Source organism: Aythya ferina (assembly GCF_964211825.1).
Source record: "Aythya ferina genome assembly, chromosome: 6".
NCBI lineage: Eukaryota > Metazoa > Chordata > Aves > Anseriformes > Anatidae > Aythya > Aythya ferina.
The window spans coordinates 15,571,032-15,588,466 of NC_140303.1; the positions used below are offsets into that span (position 1 = coordinate 15,571,032).

General features: G+C 37.3%; 1 protein-coding gene across 3 annotated transcripts in view; it reads right to left on the minus strand.

Annotated features, from left to right (window-relative positions):
- PARD3B (par-3 family cell polarity regulator beta) overlaps positions 1-17,435 on the minus strand; it is a 397,551-nt gene that overhangs the window by 203,747 nt on the left and 176,369 nt on the right. For all 3 annotated transcript variants that reach the window (XM_084522836.1, XM_084522835.1, XM_084522837.1), the window contains exons 8-10: positions 14,616-14,974; positions 12,922-13,061; positions 12,042-12,170 (exon numbers count right to left, since the gene is read on the minus strand). In XM_084522836.1, the coding sequence (XP_084378962.1) occupies positions 12,042-12,170; positions 12,922-13,061; positions 14,616-14,974 (628 nt within the window). The remainder of the gene's footprint in view (positions 1-12,041; positions 12,171-12,921; positions 13,062-14,615; positions 14,975-17,435) is intronic.

Sequence of the window (17,435 nt, forward strand, 5' to 3'; positions counted from 1 at the left end):
GGGCAGCCTCTGTGAGAAGAGGCCAGAGGTTGCCCTGTGCTGGACACAGCCTCCAGGATGGACCCACCACAGGGCACAGCCGAGCACCTCACCCAAGATGGTGGCAAAGGGAAGAAAATAGTGGCCAGAGAGTGAAGGAGGAAACAGAAAGTGAGAGAAGCATCAAGGTCAGAGAATGGAGGAAGAGGAGAAGGAGCTGCTCCATGGCAGAGCAGAGATTCTCTTACAGCCCACAGAAGCCCTGTGCTGGAGCATGCCCTGTCAGGGAACTGTCAGGATATTCCTGACAGGGCCTGCCACTAAAATCCTACTGATTATGACCAAGGCAACTCCAGGTCTATTCTTCTGCTTTAATCCACAACACCTACACCGGACTCTTGGCCTTCCTGTGTATATAACGCAGCTTTTCGGTCACTCCCAGCACCACTATGGGAGCAGTGTTGGGGGGTTGTTGCCACAGGCCGTAAAGGCCCTCCATGACTATGCCTACCTTCACCACAGCTGTCCAATTACTTTATAATGTTACCTCAGTACAAACTTGCAGTTTATCTAAAACTGAACTTGGTCACGTTCAGATCGGATTTTAATGAGGATGGCTGAATTTAAGCCCTGGCACAAAAAGCTATTACTATGCAAAAAAGTTTTTGAGGAAGAGGTGACACAAGTCAACAGGTTCTACTTTGTCAAGTAAAACATATATAATTTTTGTTAGGTTCTTTCTCAGAATCATCTTAAATGTTTCACTTCAAGCTCAAAGATGTATGCTAATTTTAGGCTAAGCACTTCAAGCATTTGTTAATACAATATTATTAAGATAAAGATGACAAGATCTATACACAGCCGTCAAGACAACATATGAAATAAACCGGGCAGATGAGTCTGGTATTGACTAGGATGATCAACTCAAATTCGAGCATTCCCATTTGTACTATTGCTTGTCATACACCACTTGTGCATCCCTGGCTGACCCCAGGCCCTGGCAGCAGCATCGGCTGCAGGGGGCCACGCACCATCCCCTTCCAGCAGCATGGGCACAGGCTGCGTGGCAGCACTCAGCTCAGCTCAGGGCATCAGGAAACAAACTGGATGGAGTCCAGAGGACAGCAATGAGAATCTTGTTTAACCCTGAGATAAAAAGCCTTAAAAAATGACAGACATCTTCTAAACACTTTAAAATTTTTCTCATTTTTCTTTGTAGCCAGTTTTTGAATGAAGAAATACCTCACTTTAGTAGCAGGCCAGGACACATTGGGTGAGTCTCAAAGAAAACTTTTGCCATTGCTATCTGGGGAAAAAAGACTGACGAGGTGGTGATTTGAAGCCTCCCACTATAAACATAGTGAGAGAATATTACATGTAGCTTTTCAGCATAACTGAGTTCGGTTTTAAATTTTCATAAAATAAATTGTTAAAAGCAGAGTAACTGAAAAATAGTAACAAGCTGTTCAATGTTCTATAACAGTTCCCAACTTCATTTAATGTAACTATCCCATGCATTAGCTCTTGTTAATAACCTACAAGATCATTGCCTGCATGCCTGGCCATGTCATCTATCAAAGTGGAGACATCAAGACGTATTCAGCAAGACACCAGGCAAGTACAGTAAATCTTTGTCAGTACTCAGATTCTAAGAAAAACAGAGGAAACTAATTTGGAATACATAACATTTCACTACCATTTCCCTTGCTACGGTTCTCTGAGAAATGTTTATCATACAAAAACTTCAGCAAATTTAAACAACTACTACTTTTACCCATTACTGAAAAATTTGCTCATCTACCATAAATTCCTTCACAACGTGTTTCTTGTTCAACACAGAGAAATTATCCTAAAGCCTCCCATTTCAATACTTATATTTGGCCTTACCCTAAAATCCAGCTAGCATTGATTTAAAGTAATGCTGAACATTGTGTAATAGTACTATAAAAGTTTGTTACCCATGAGCAAGGGTGAATAACATTTCAATGATTTCAGAGGCATGGGTAACAGGAAAGGAGAGACACATCTAAAAACAGTGAGTAAACTGTCTTGATTCATGTAAAATTTTCACACCCTACTCATTGTATGATATCTGACAGCAAATGCCTGGGTATTCAGTCCATGATGTCTGAAGACTCTTCGGTACAAATACAGGATGGAAAAACCTTTCTTCTTTATGGGAGAATGTGGATGGAAACAAAAAGGAGGAAGAACGGAGGAGAAAAAAGGGAATAACGGAATCAAAAGTTTTATTTCGTCCTATATTCACTAAATGGTTTCCAATTATAATCCTAATATTAACAGTCTTCATTTGCTCTTGAAAGGAGTGCCTTTTCAATGATAACCAAAAAGAGCTCCAGCCTTCCTTAAGTTAACAGCTCATCACTTAACTGCTTCATTTGGGCAACTGACTTCATGAGTGATGGCCCCTGTTCCTAGATATGCAGATATGAATATTAAATGTTGCTAGTGACTCACAGAGCTGAATTCCCACTGCCTCCATTTCCCTGACGTTGCTAAAATATTATCCCAAGACATCAATACTTTACGACAGAGCAAACTCCATCAGCTGAGTTATGGTCTGGTAAAGAAAATCCTCTCCAACACACTAAGCCTCAAATTCTATTAGAAACATTTCTTACCTCAAGATTATCCTAGAATTTGAATTCACTCAAACACAGAATGAATGAAATGAGCTACAACACAAATATATTTCTGGACCAGGAAAAGACTTTTACAGTTTAATGTTATAATTTACCTACTCAACAATCATGTTATGTATTTTCCACCCCAAATTTATCATACTTCAGTAGTTCAGAAATTTCATGATAGTATACCACTGAAGTCATACCCTGCTTTTGTGTTTCGTTTAATCCCAGTACCCAGCTAAGCAGCACACAGCTGCTTGCACTGCCCCCAAGCCAGATGGGGGAAGAGAATCAGAAGGGCAAATGTTGGAAAACATTTTAAGAGGTTGAAAAAAAAAACAAGAGAACACCACAGCAAAGAAAAACAAAGCCAAGGGAAAAACAAACCAACAAACAAAAAAGAAAACACATGATGCAAAACACAGTTGTTCACCACCAGCCAAACAAGGCCCAAGCAACAGCAGCAAACACCCTGCTCCCTTTTCCTCTCATTTTTATGGACGAGCACTGTGTCATGTGGCATGTAAAATCCCTTTGATCAGTTGGGGTCAGCTGTCCTGGCTGTGTCCCCTCTCAGCTTCCTGTGCATCCCCAGCCTGCTCGCTGTTGGGGCAACACGAGAAGCAGAAAATGACTTGACTTGTGTGTAAGTACTGCTCAGCAACAACTAAAGCATAGTGTTACCAACACTGTTTTTATCACAAACCCAGAACACAGCACCATATGAACTTCTATGAAGAAAATTAACTCTATCCCAGCCAAAAAAACCTGCTGTAGACATAGGCAAGTAACTCAATGACACTATTATAAATGAGAAATTTTCACAAAAATCAAATTCCAGATAGCCAAGTGATGAGACCTCAAGATGGCTAGAAAGCTTTGAGATAGACTGGCCTGTACTTTTCCTTTAAGATGGGTACACTGTAGACAGCAAAAGAGATTTTCAACTCCTAAGTATTAATAAAATGTACTTAAGAGTGAAACAGATTAAAGTAAAAAAGACTTGAAAAATCAATCTCCACTGCTCACTTTATCCTTGCTCTGGGGATCCTTCCTTCAACTTTGCTAAATTATAGCCTGTCAGCTTTCAATGGCTTCCTCTGTTGCAACAAGCTCTGATACACACCTGCCTTTTCCTCTGCAGCCTGGCCATGTGTGTTCCCTGCTGTGTCACAGTCCCAGTTCCTGCACCATCCAGCACGCTACATAGTTCCTGAGTGCTCCCGACTGCTTAGGGAAGACAACAGTCTCACCTCTTTCTCCAGTGCTTTTTTTGTTTGTTTGTTTGTTTTTGTATTTTTTTCCCCCAGACCACAGTGCAGTCAAAAGGAGTTCAAGAAGTAATCTTTCCACTTGCTGCCCAGACTCAGCCATTAAACAGAATGGAGATAACCAACTAAACAGGTACCATTCCTCACCAAGAAAATCAGGACAGGAATGTTTTCATTTACCTAGACATCTGCATGAAACTTCAGTAAAATCAATTCTGACATTTGTTGAACTACCACAGATAGAAAAGTTCAGAAGAGTTTACATGAAGGTAAGAGAATAGTTAGAGAACACATTTTGCTAGTTTTAAGAGGAGAAAACCTAATAATACATACTAAACATTCAGCAACAGAGATAGAAAACCTTCATTCAGGAATCTTAGGATACGTTTGATTAACTGATGTTCTGCCAACAATTTTATTTAATTCTTAGAAGCACATCTCTACCTCAGGTCTCCGATTTCTTAATTAAAAGGCTATAATAATGGATTCCTAAAGCACCCTAGAATTTTATTGGTATGTAATCGTCTCCAACCAATTCCCAATGTTCTAAAGCACAGACAAAATATACTTTTAGCCTTCTCTTATTCCCACAACACACAAAAACTGCACAGTCATAGTACAAACAGAACTATAACCTCTGAAAAAAAGTACTATGAACTGTATTTTTCCCCCTTCTGTTTAGTCCCTGGTTGTATCTATTCAATACTGTGTCAATCCTCTGTCTGCCATGGGACACCATTTTCAATTAGTCCTTTTATTTAATCTTAACCACGCCTGTTCTCATTGACCACTGCACTTTTTATCTGTGGATTTATGATAATCTAATGCATATCTTTCACTGGAAAGGTTGCCTTATTTATCCCTATTGTTCTTTTGCCAAAAGAGAAGCTTACAAAAAAAATTAGCTCCCACTTAAGCCAGGAAGGAAATAGCATTTGTTTAACACAACAAGAGACCTTTCAGTACCTGTCTGATGCCCTTGACCAACATGCTATTATAGTCTCTCAATATGCTGGCTGCCCCTTGCCTGGCTGCTCATTTCTGATAAGAGATGCCAACTCCCTGGAGTGCCATTCAGAGCTGAGAGCAAAAGGCAAGAGACCCAGGAGGGTTATTTTCAAAGGCTTATGAAGGAAGTAAGACATTTACATGCTTTTGCAATTATTTTCTGCAAAACCTGTAAAAGCTAAAGAGCGGTATTTAAATTGTGGCACTGCATAACTGTTAGTGGCAGAAAAGCTTGAAAAGATGATACTTGCACTATTCTCTCTATTCTTTTCAAGAGCTTAGGCACAATTAAGAAATACTTCACTGACAGTTCATTCATTGACTCAATATAAAATCTACACTGTATTTTGCCATAGATATCCAGTAATGCTTTTGATAATAATACTCTAAGTTAATGCACTGCTGTAATCTTGTCACGATCTAGTAAATAACTGAAGTCAGTGTTGCATGTATCTGTCTTCAGACAGATGCTTTCATATCAGGATCTTTAAAATCATCTGCATTCTACACTGCAATAAAAACTAAATGGTCACTAATGGCACACCCTAAGACAAAAAAAAAAAAAAAAAAAAAAAAACACAGCAAAACCAGCAAATCTGTGAAGATATATTATGCTGTACTTGGATACTTTTTAAATTAATGCCATACACTACACATTTATGTCATATTAGATAGAATGGCCCTGTTTTGAATTATGTAGACCCTCTAGAATTAGAGCTTTGAAAACTCACAAAATTAGATTCAATTCTTCACCCAAGGCACATACGCTGCATTTCATTTTAGTTATCTGATGTCTCGGGGTGCTCCAAAAAACGGAGATCCTCCAAATCATTTGATATGCCTATTCAAGATCATGTGGCAAGTTTTACTCAAGGAAAAGGTTTGTCCTTGCAAAACAGTTTTGTAATTCTATGTGGCACTGCTCTTCAACCTTAAAAATGCAGTTTCACATAACATTATAAGTTCCATAACTGTAGGAAATGAGAGAAAAATTAACTAGTTTGGTCCTCAGTCAAGGTACGCCACATTGTGAAAATTCCAATTTCCATCCTAGATGTGAAGTTAGTCATATGCTCAAGCACCCTACTGAGCTGGATCCTTATACAGTTAAGTTACCTTGCTGGTTAGACTGGAAAATCTTATCACTTGCAAAGATGGAAAGCTACACTGTATTTTCAGGGTGAATTTAGCACTGCTGTTACTGTGTACCTTTGGAATATACTGCAGGCAAACAGTTCACAACACTGTGCTGTGCAAATCTTATTTATTTATTTTGATTTATTAGTTATTGTTTAAAGGGTTGATAAACAAAGCAGTAAGTAGTGTGATACTTTTATGTCTACTTCAAACTCCATATGCACAGATTTTACATTAAGTCAGTCCTAGAAAAACTTTTTTCACGGATTCTAAGGCAGAGACACTTAAAAAATTTCATATGGTACATGGAACAAGTCCAGTGACCCTTGTAAAAGGCAATGTACTGCAGTTGCCAGTAAGATTTAAGAATTGCCCAAAGACTTTGTTTTTATGAAATGCAAATACCGTAAGTCTGGTTGAATGATTCTGAGATGTATAATGATTCGGTTTCTGTTAAGAGACAGATTTTCTTTGCATCTATTCTGATGTATACATAATTCTGATTTCACAGATTTAAGTGAACTGCCAAGCCATTTCAGACAATACCACTACTAAGACTGATGCTATCCAGTCAACAGTATTCCTTTCCCAATGCTCTGAGGCAGCATTCCTCAACACTTACATACCTTGGGCAATAATCCTGTAAGCAAATACATTACCCCTTGGCATGAGTAGTAAGATGTTTTTCTCTCCTTATTTGCCCCCACTCTTTTTACTTTACCCACAAGCATCAGAGGTTGTTGCAGGCAATGAGTGCTAGGACCATAGTTTTCAGACCACCCTTTTAAGGTTCCTTGAATTTGTTGGAAATAGTAAGACTGGGATCTGACAACCAAAATACTGCTAGGTCATAATATTTTGATGGGCTTGACAAAGAAGGCAATAGTTGACTCAGATGCAGTAACATCACTGCAGCTCATCACTAGATGAAAAGCACAGTAAATTTTGTTGGTAGCTATATTGGCACCAGATAGCCAATATATATCTGGCTTCTTCTAGAAACCAGAAACAATGAAAATGAAGGGATACTTCTTGTCGCACCTTCTTTTTCACTGTGAAAGGAAAGAAGGTCAAGTTCCTTCTGCTGTGGTTCCTTCTAAATAGTCATCTCTTATCGACTTGTACTACAAGCAAGGTAAATAATCAGCTATACCTCAGTCCATAGTTTTCAATACTGTAAACTACAATAAACTAGATTATGTATCTGTTCTCAGATACGTAATCAATGAAAGCTGAAAACCTTTGAGGACTGTGCTACACAATCTTTGCATTCTAAAGATATATTTTCACAGACACAGTCTGCACCGATTTCTCAACTAATCTACATAAATAAAATCTAAAACCCCCAAATTAAAAACTTTATCTGAAAAATTTATTGGAAAAAAAAAACACAGAACTTTATCTATATTGTTTATAAAGTAATTCAAGATGGAAAATGCCATATGCATTCATTATTTCTTTCTCTTCATTATGCAGAACAATTCAGGGACTGAATCTTCTGTGTTATTAAAATCCAAAATACATATATTGACCTAGTTTTTGAAAGACTTTTTCCCTTTGAATAGAGAACACAACAAAGAATTGGTACTTGTTGGAATCATTTTGTGACTGAAATTATTTGACCGTTTCTGTTTTATCAGGCATTAGAAACACGGGTTTGACCTACAAAAACAGGTGCAAAACTGCTCAAGTCTATGCTGAAATCTCATCTATTATTTCCTGCACATAAAAAGGCAAGAAACAATTAGAAGGAAGTAATAGAAAATAAGCTCTGAACATTAAAAAACAAAAAAAAAAAAGGACAACACTTGAGGCAAACGAGTTCTTCAGGCACAGAAGTTCAAGGCAGTGGAAGGAATTAATTACTAGGACACTGAAACATAAAAGTTAATCAAACAGTGGGCAGGAAAAAATGCTTAATTGAACTTGCCTTTCATCATGATTCTTTCAATCCTATACAATATATGTATAAAAGAGACTTGGAGTTAAAGATCAACAGCTACATTATATACATTGTTCTTCTTTTGGCTTTTGTTGTATAAATACTGTTTTTTTCCCTTTCCCCTATTATTCTTCAAGGATCAGGGAATATGCTAAGAAACTACAGAAGCTATGATTACAACTGAAATTGGTAAGTTGAAGCTATCTATAAAGCAAGTAAGGTATATGCAAAACTTATACCATGTATGCGCTTTGAAAACAAATGCTCCCAAATATTTTCAGTTCTATATTATTTATGGCAAGTGCAACACCTGGGTATTTCTCCGCCTACGTGTACAATATCCAAAGGTCTGAAGGCTCAGGGAAAAAGAATTTTTAAAAAGTATCTCTAAAATGAGACTCCAAGAATTGCATAGGACCATGGCACAGAATGGGTTACACCAGAGCTGCTCTCATTCAAGCAGCTTTGCTTGTTTTACCAATACAGGGATAAAGGAATAGAAAGGGAAGAAGTCATCTTTATATCATTATTAAAAGAAATGACACCTTCAGATCATACATTTTTCCCAGAGAAAGAACAAGATGCACATGATCAAAACACTGTACTTTCAAAACACAGTGGAATGGTAGTCACAGTTTGATGTGTATTCCATTTACTTTGATAAGAGCTGGAAAATCCAAACCCATTAAGACAGTTTCTCTCTGTAATATTAGCCATCCTTCAGAAAACAATCACTGTTGAACAGTTTAAAATCCAAATGCACCTCACAGAATGCACTAATCACTGGCCACTCTGTAGACTGCTGTAATTAAGTGAATCAAGATCTTCCCTTGAGTTTTGGAATCAGCTCCCTACTCAGCTGCTACATTGTCAACAGCTGGCATGAATTAGAAGGAACATTTGGTTAACTGGATAATAAGGAGGACAGCCTGTGGTTGGTCCAAATTCTACTTCACTGATCTGCTTCAGTCAAAAAAAAAATCTCATTAGATCCTCCTATTCTTTTTTTTTTTTTTTTTTTTTTAAGCAGTAACAACACTACAAAGATTGGGTTTCCTATTTTATTTCCTCATTATGTGCAAACAATGTAACTGTACAACTCTCAGATGTTGCATGAGCTCGAGTAACTGAAGCCATAATTCTCTACAATTTAATAATGTTGTTTGCAACACTGATTCATCCTCACCCCTATCATACCTCTCTCCTCTGGTGTGGTACAGGTTTGTTACTCTGTTTTTCTACTTCCTAGCAATTCATCAACATGGATCACAGTAACGAAACCCCCAAACTCTTCTCTCATCTAACTTAAGGAAGAGAAAGCATTCACCAGACCAAGCTCTCACCAAACAGCAGCTTTGTGATGTGGTAAAGTCATATTATATCACCACAGATCCACACAACTAAATGCCATCCTCCACTACTTTGTTACATTATTTGCTTTGTGCCCATTCAGCTGTCAAATTCTTTACAGAAATCAATGTAGGAACCAAGTTCTAGTGCAGTAATATGCTCAGTATAGTTTTGTGCATAGTGTCTAGTGGGTCCAATCACCAGAGGCATCTTTGCCAGAGGAAACTGTGGGAAGTGGGCAGATTTACTAGTCGGTCTTCTCCTGCTCCTTACAACAGATAACAAGGAATCTAAAGAAGATAGTTCCTCAGATTACATTCAAGTCCCTGGAGAACTGCTCAAGTCAAGAACAAGTCTGATATAAAGCAATTACCCTATTATTGCCAAGCATTAACAAAACTTCCATGTATTTAGATAAACTCTGCATGCATATTACATAGCCTGTGCATGCTGTTGCAGCTGTCCTTGAAAAATACTGGATTATCCACTGCCTCTCCCTCCCAAAACAAACATTTGAAATGCTGCCTTTTTTCTCTTTGATCAAAACAGCACTGTAACTTTTGAGCTAGCAGAGGATTAGCCTAATGTAATATCATGGCTAAGGCTGAAAACAAACAAAAAAGCTAAACTTTACTATTATTATTATTTTTAATTTTTGCTAGGACTACTCTCAGATGTCTCATGAATCTTAACGAGCATCATGTTAGTATCAACATCTGCTAGCTTAGTGCTATGTTAACCCATACTTTTGCCATGAGCTACCAAACAGATGTTGCTAAAAGGCTTTTTAATTTAGAAGGGCTGGTTTCATAAAATCATCCAATGTATTTTAGTAACTCACATTTGTATTAGATTGTATTTGGTTTGGATAACAAGAAACACAAAATAGTATTAGAATTCACATACCATCACTATTTCTGCTAGGGCCATCACTCTGTGCATCATTCTTTTGCAAAGAAAGCAATCTAAGCGAAGGTCAAGCCAACATGATAAATGTGGCTAGATTTCTAGATTTCAATCATGCCAGTCAAAAGTAAGTCACCTTTTGAAAAGGAGTTAATCCTTGCTGTGGAGGCCCAAATTTAATACCAGGCAATTCTGGAAGGTAAAAATTACAAACTGCTTTTAGATTCTCCCAGCCTGCTATATCCATGTACTTTACAGTGATTCCCAGGAGAATTTGAACTACAACAGAAAAGAATAATGTATAATGCTAGGGGAAGAGGGGAGAGAAAAGAAGAAAACATGCTTTAGAAAAAGTACACTTTCCAAGTAATGTGTTTTATAACTTAAAAGCACACACAAAAAAAAAAACTGTTGAAGAGTCACCTTTACAAAAAAAAAAAAAAAAAAAAAAAGCTTGCATTTATAGGAGGTGGTATATGAAAAGAAATCCTAAATCTAACAGCTAATTCAGTATTTGAATCTCAGAAATTTCTCTCAGATCTACACAGACACTGACTCCAAATCTTAGGCGTTCCAAAACATGGCCTTACAATGACAAACTTATCTGACTTATCTGCTTTGGAAACTACTGACAAGGAATGCCCAATTAACCCACGACAGGGCTGAAAAATATTCTGTTATTCTCCTTAAAAATTCTTCAATCAGAAAGGAAAAGGAAAACAAAAATAGCTTTGTTAAGATTGCTTTACTACAAGAAAAAACAGGCACCAGATGAACAAAAGAAGGGCTCACAGGACAGAATCTGAACTCCTCTCCAGCTTCTCATCCTACCAGAGGCAATGGACACGCTTACCTTAGGCAAGGTCCAACTGATAACAAGGTAACATGAAGAAAATTATTAGCAATGTTTGGTGAGAAAACATACTGGAGAATTTCTGTAGAAGACTAACAGTCTTAAAGCAAAATGACTCCTTCCCCCCTTTTGCTTTTCCTTTTAAGAAAAAAGCGCTCTTTAGAGAAGATAAAAAGAGACAAAAGCAGGAAATGCTGTCCTTCCTTTATCCCAAGAACTTCTTAATGAAAGGTCAAGTAAAGCCATCAATCAAGATAAGGAAGAGGCAACCAAAGAGATGACCAGCTTTGAGGGGAAACACATATGTAACAGATAGCACTTTTACGTTGATGTAGTCCTCCTATGACCACGTGAGACACAAAAGAACAGTTTCATGTTCACATTTAAAAAAAAAGGGGGGGGAATTAAGCACTAGAGATAAGCTCTGGCATGTCTGATTCTCTGCTATTAAGTCAGACTCACAGCCAACAAAAAGCTTGCTTCCAAAACTTGTCAGGAACACAATGGAACATTACCCCTCACTACTCCGCAGTTTGGCAACCTGGATTAGAAGATGCATCTCCCAGGGGCAGCCACCACCACTAGCTTGTTACTGATAAGCTGCAGGACTCACTATATGACCTTTAAACTGTTTTAAAAGTTTGTTGCTTTTCTCAAAGAGAATGATCCGCTTTCAGTCATGCTTGACCTCACAGTTACAAAATTCATGTACAATATCCCCTTGTGAATTATACTTATGATGTCATTTCTGGGCTGAAAATCAAATTTCATGGAATTCTATCTAAAGTGGATAAAATTAAATATAAATACTTCTGAAATACAAGTCTTACAGAGTTACCCTTTGCTAGCTTTCTCAGCCAACATCAGTTCATTTCTATTTCCTGAGCCAGTTTTAAAACATGGAATTGTTTCAATATCACTCCAGGAAAAAAAAACACAAGGTTTACCAGCTCTCGAGGTAGAAAGGCCTCCTCCTGACGAGCCACAATCAGACAGACCGTTTCCCCCTGCTTTGTGCTCCTCAGCATAGCTACAAGCTCTTCTTGGGTCCTGCCAGTGATGTCCCGTCCATTCACCTACCAGGCACAAAAGAAAAGAGGATGCCATATCCATGAATATGTCCTTTTATCATTTTCCCCTCACCTAAGTCAGGTGTCATTCAGTGACTGGGAGCAAAGATAATTAACAACAGCTCCCACACCGTCTTCCTCTGACCCTGCACAAGTCACTTAACCTTTTTTCCTCATTTTCACCATCTGCTAAAGCAGGTCTGTAGTACTTACCCACCTTGCAGGGGGTTTGTGAGGCTTAATTAGTTTGTAAAGCACTTTGAAGATGAAAAGTACAAAAACAAGACCTAAGTATTATTAAAACTGTTTACCTTAAGAGCTTTTTGAGGTTAGTAAGTAGAAATAGTCCATTAGATAATGAGATTTTAAGTCACAATCTATCTGAAATTTTTAAAAAGACCAATTTGAGCAAAATTGCCTTAAAATGAGCACTTAACCACTTTGATATTAATCATACTTTTGGACATGGCTGAAGAGGCAATACATGATCTGTTTCTCAACTGATGAGTTTATCTGCTTTAAGAACCAGTATGTTATCAGATCTCCCTTTTACTACCGTCCCATGAACCTCTGTAAAAATAAACTTTCTAAATTGTGGCGTAAAAAGCTTGCTGGCATAAATAACAAAAGCCATGACACTTTTTACCAAGGTCAGGAATTTTAATTCCATACATCAGTAGTATTTATAGGAAGTACCATATGTATGTTAAAACCAGTGATTGATACTCAGCAACGAAAATAAAATATTTATCCTAACCTCCAGGATTCTGTCTCCTGACTGCAAACGACCGTCTTTTACTGCTGCACCTTTTGGTAAAATATTCTTCACAAAAATAGGACCAGGACCGTGTACTGAAGACTCTCTGGTAACAACAGTGAAACCAAGTCCTTCTGGACCTAGAACATCAGACAAAAAAATTCCCAATGTAAGTTTTAACAAGCCAGTGATGATCATTAAAATAAGTAATCAGTCAGGAACATACATCACAGACACTCATTGGGGTTAGCTCTTAGAGAAGGAAAGCAAACAAAAAGCTGGAAATATGAGCAGATTTTCTGCATGGTCTAGAGAAGAATTATATCAATGTCAGAACACATATGCTCAAATCTTTCAACAACTAAAGACAGAAATACTTTTGGATAACCCACAATAATACAAGACAAACCAGAACTCTGATTTTAAAGAGAATACCTTTTCTGCAAATGGTTTTATCACCAGCCTTTACATTAATGTCAACAGTCTATGCAATAAATCAGAGCAATTAGAATTGCTTTTTTATGATCATAAATATAATTTAGCAGTAGTTTTAATGTAACAGTGAAAAGTATCACATGATTTGAAGGCAGAAATTGCTGACTATATGCTGTTAAGAAAGGACAAGTGTTCTGAAGCTGCAGTTAGTGAAGGCATTTTACATTTGGAAATAAACAACCTGAAATGTTAATAGAAAAATGTTTTAATAAATAATTAGGTAGTAAAATCAATATTAACAGTAAGTCACCAAAATCATCCAAGACTAGTAAGGTCCATAAAATATTTTTTCACTGAGCACGATTGCTACCAAGTGAATGGTTTTCAGACATACAATGACAGTATCACAGTCCTATCATATCTAAAAATATAAATTACAATTTAAAAATCAAAAGCATTACATCTAAATTGGCAATAATTCTGAAGTGGTTTTGTTAACAAAAAGCTGAAGAGTCCAGAAGTCAAAATGAGTGATTTAAGTTCAGACGTAACAAAAATTAAGAAATGACAGCTTAATTACATTCAATATATGTTATAAGAATAAAGTTAGACAGGTTTTTAAAAGGCCACTTTTAGCATCAGACTTAACTCTCAGTCAAATCAGAGACAGAAATTAAACAGAAAATGCAACTACTAATTGGGATACACTTAAAACACATTTTGCTGGATGTGCACTAACCTGCTACTCTATGCAAAGACAGATCTGCATGGAGAAGCAATTAAGTATATACACACAAAAAGCAGGACACTAACAGCTAAATAAATACAGATGGAAAGATAAGGTTTGTAGAAAATAAAAAGGGGAAAAGGTAGATGTGGTCAGTATGAAACAATGCAGAGTATATTTGTAAACATCTTTTTAAAATGTCATAACAGTGTTACTCAATTAGCAAATATAAATAAAAACTAATAAAGATCAGCAGCAGGAATTTTGCACTTTTATTCTGTACTTGGGAAAAGGCTGAAGTATCTCTTCATATCACATGTTGCCAATCAAATACCTTCCACATAACCAGTATCTGAGATATTTTAAAATCAGTAAGTCAAGGTAACATGCTTCCAAAAAATGCTTCCAACAGACAGGAAAGCTGTCTGTTGAGAACATTACTGCTAACATTCCCCTACTTTTCACGTCACTAGTTTACAGTTCAAGTAACAAAAATACAGAAAAAAAAATAATATAATCACTAAAGACTCACCTTTTTTCAAGTCTATCTTTATTTTCTTCGCATTTTTTTTATTGCCAAAGCCCATAAGGGGAGACAGAGAGGGTGAAGATGATTTTCTACTCAGACGTGGGAGGTTGGGGCTCTTAGCCTGTTGTAGCGTTGACTGTACACCTGCCTCCAAGCTGCCTGGTCCAGAAAGATTAACTGGTTTCAGAGCAGGTTTTGGATGAACAGGAGGTGGAATCTTTGTTTTTGGAACTTCTTCTTCATTATGCAGAAAACAAAGGGGAGCAATAGCAGACTTCTCATACTGTTCTCGATTATATGGAGGAAGGACTTCCAAGATGACACTTTGAAATTTCATTGCCTGACGGAAGATGTCCTGAGCCCTTTAAATGAAAGGTATGAAAATTCACATAACCAGAAAATATGGGCAAAGGTTTAAAGTTGTTCACAGAGAATAAAATAAAATTTATCTTAAACATGGACAAATATCACCTTCATATCTACAGTTTCTTCTCTAAAAAGTAAGCATGAAATAAGATTTCTATACTGCAGCATTTCCTCAAGTTAAAGGAACGGAATACCTGTAAGGATTCCTAGGGTGCTAGGAAAATGTATCAGCCAGAATAAAATAATTAACACAATTCTTCATGCAAAGCATCAGGTAGTGAATTCCTGAGGGCAAAAGCTCTCTAAAAGACTAAAGTTACAACTTGCTACTTTTTCAAAGTGTTTGTCTGCTACGTTTTGTCATTGGAACAGAGGCACGCTGATTACCGAACAATTGCTCTTGTGGATACATCTATCCTGAGCAAGCTCAAGACTCCAGTATTTCCACTAGAGCCTAACCATGCCTCAAATTCCTTCACTATTCCTAACACAACCCATGGCTGACTTCACAGTAATAGACAATGAAGGGATAGAAAATACGGGCATGCTCACAAGAAACATGGTGGCTGCAAATGATGCAATAAAATAGAATGAAGGTATGGGATATACAGATATCAGAAGAAATCTGATGACTGCAAAAGAGGCAACTGTTCGTGTGTTTCTACATAAATGAATAAATAAGTAGATATTACTCGCATCTTTCAAGCAGCAGCTTCTTCCTAAGGTAGATACTTGGACTTAATCAATGTATTTATAGATGTGTTCAAGTACAGCACCAGAAACTCAGAGTATTTCATGAAACTGCTCCCCTTGACTTGATATACAATAACAATACAACGTTTGGACTCATGGTTCTTTGCAAGGCAATTAAGACAATGTAGCCAAAGCAACAGTTCCAACACACGTCCCTGGATTTTGAACGACCTGTAGACTCAAGTCATATCAGTTAAAGATATGTTATAAACCTTGAGTTCTGAAAGAACAAAGTAGAACACTTTCTGTGCTTTCCTTTCTCATCTTCTGAGGGTTTAGCTGAAGTGGACTGAAAGCCCATTGCAGAAGGCAACTTAAATAAAAACAGAAATAGTACCTGAAGAACTTTTGGGGAATGAAAAAAAATCAAGTACTTCTACTTAGCAAAAGCCAAGTCAAAGGGAGAAGTAATGACCACTTTTATTTTTAAATAGAAACGTAGAATCTTTTAGGTTGGAAAAGACCTCTAAGATCATCAAGTCCAACCGTTAACCTAGCACTGCCAAGCCTACCACTAAACCACATATCTAAATTATGATGTCCTTTGAGAACAATTTACACACCTCCTACCTTTCTTGAGCATATCTGTCATCAAAGTCAGTATTTCACTGAAACCTTGGCTTTGGATTTATACTCTGTTATGAAACAAAAGTCAATGCTGAATGTACTTCTGAAGTAAACAAAGTTTTCTACACTGCTACAGTGAACAAGACACTGCAGATGTTACCATCCTGAATGCACACCTAGTGCTTTCCCAGACCAACAATACTTCATAGTACATCCACCTTGCAGCTATAGCTCCTGGGTGGGAGGGGCTGTTTTGGGTGTGCTTTTTTTGGCAACATGAACATGCTGAAGTTATAGCAAAGTCTCAACAGATGCAAGGGATACTTCTGCAAGATAAAAATGTCTTGACTACACTGAGCATATATGCACCAGCAGTCAGAGCAATTGTGTTGTCTCTGATAGGAGACACGACCAGAAGGGAAACCTCAAACTTAGAGAAGTAAGGTATCAGGAAGAGTGTTGTGAGGGTATTCTTCCAGCATCATCCTTGAGGGTTAGGTTTCAGTGAAACTTTAACTGCACTATCCCAATGTGTCTGCAGGGGTTATAGGTTTTCAAGGACAGACTTTATCCTGATCTTAAAAATCACTGCATGCTCACAGCATAAGGATGTAAAGTCTTAACCGGGTTTCTCTCATTCCTCATCTCCATCCTTGCAAGTGGCCACACATGGCTACATTTTACAAGATAATTTAAAAACTCAGTTTCAGAAGATGAATATTTTAAATATATGAAAGAGAAAATATAAGATCTCCTACAAACAAAAAATAGTGGAAATAACACAAGTCATCCTTTGGGAAAGTCTAAATGCAGTCTACAGGGGCAAAATAACTGGATGCACTTCAAAGAGAAAAAATAATGGATGGAGAAATTTACATTTCTGGAGACCCCAAACGCATACTTTAAAGAAATAAGGGAGTCAATTAAAAGAGGTGCTAGAAGCTTTGCAACACAACAGAATGTAATTGAATAGATTAACAGCAAATGAAAAAGCAGACCAGTAGTCCCAATATATACAAATATTATAAATGTGGGAATACAGAAAGTAGGTTGTTGCTATTACAGCTGCAGAAGAAGCAATCACCAGGAGCAGTACTAGAAAGCCTCTGCTGAAAATGGAAGGAGACAGTATGTAAC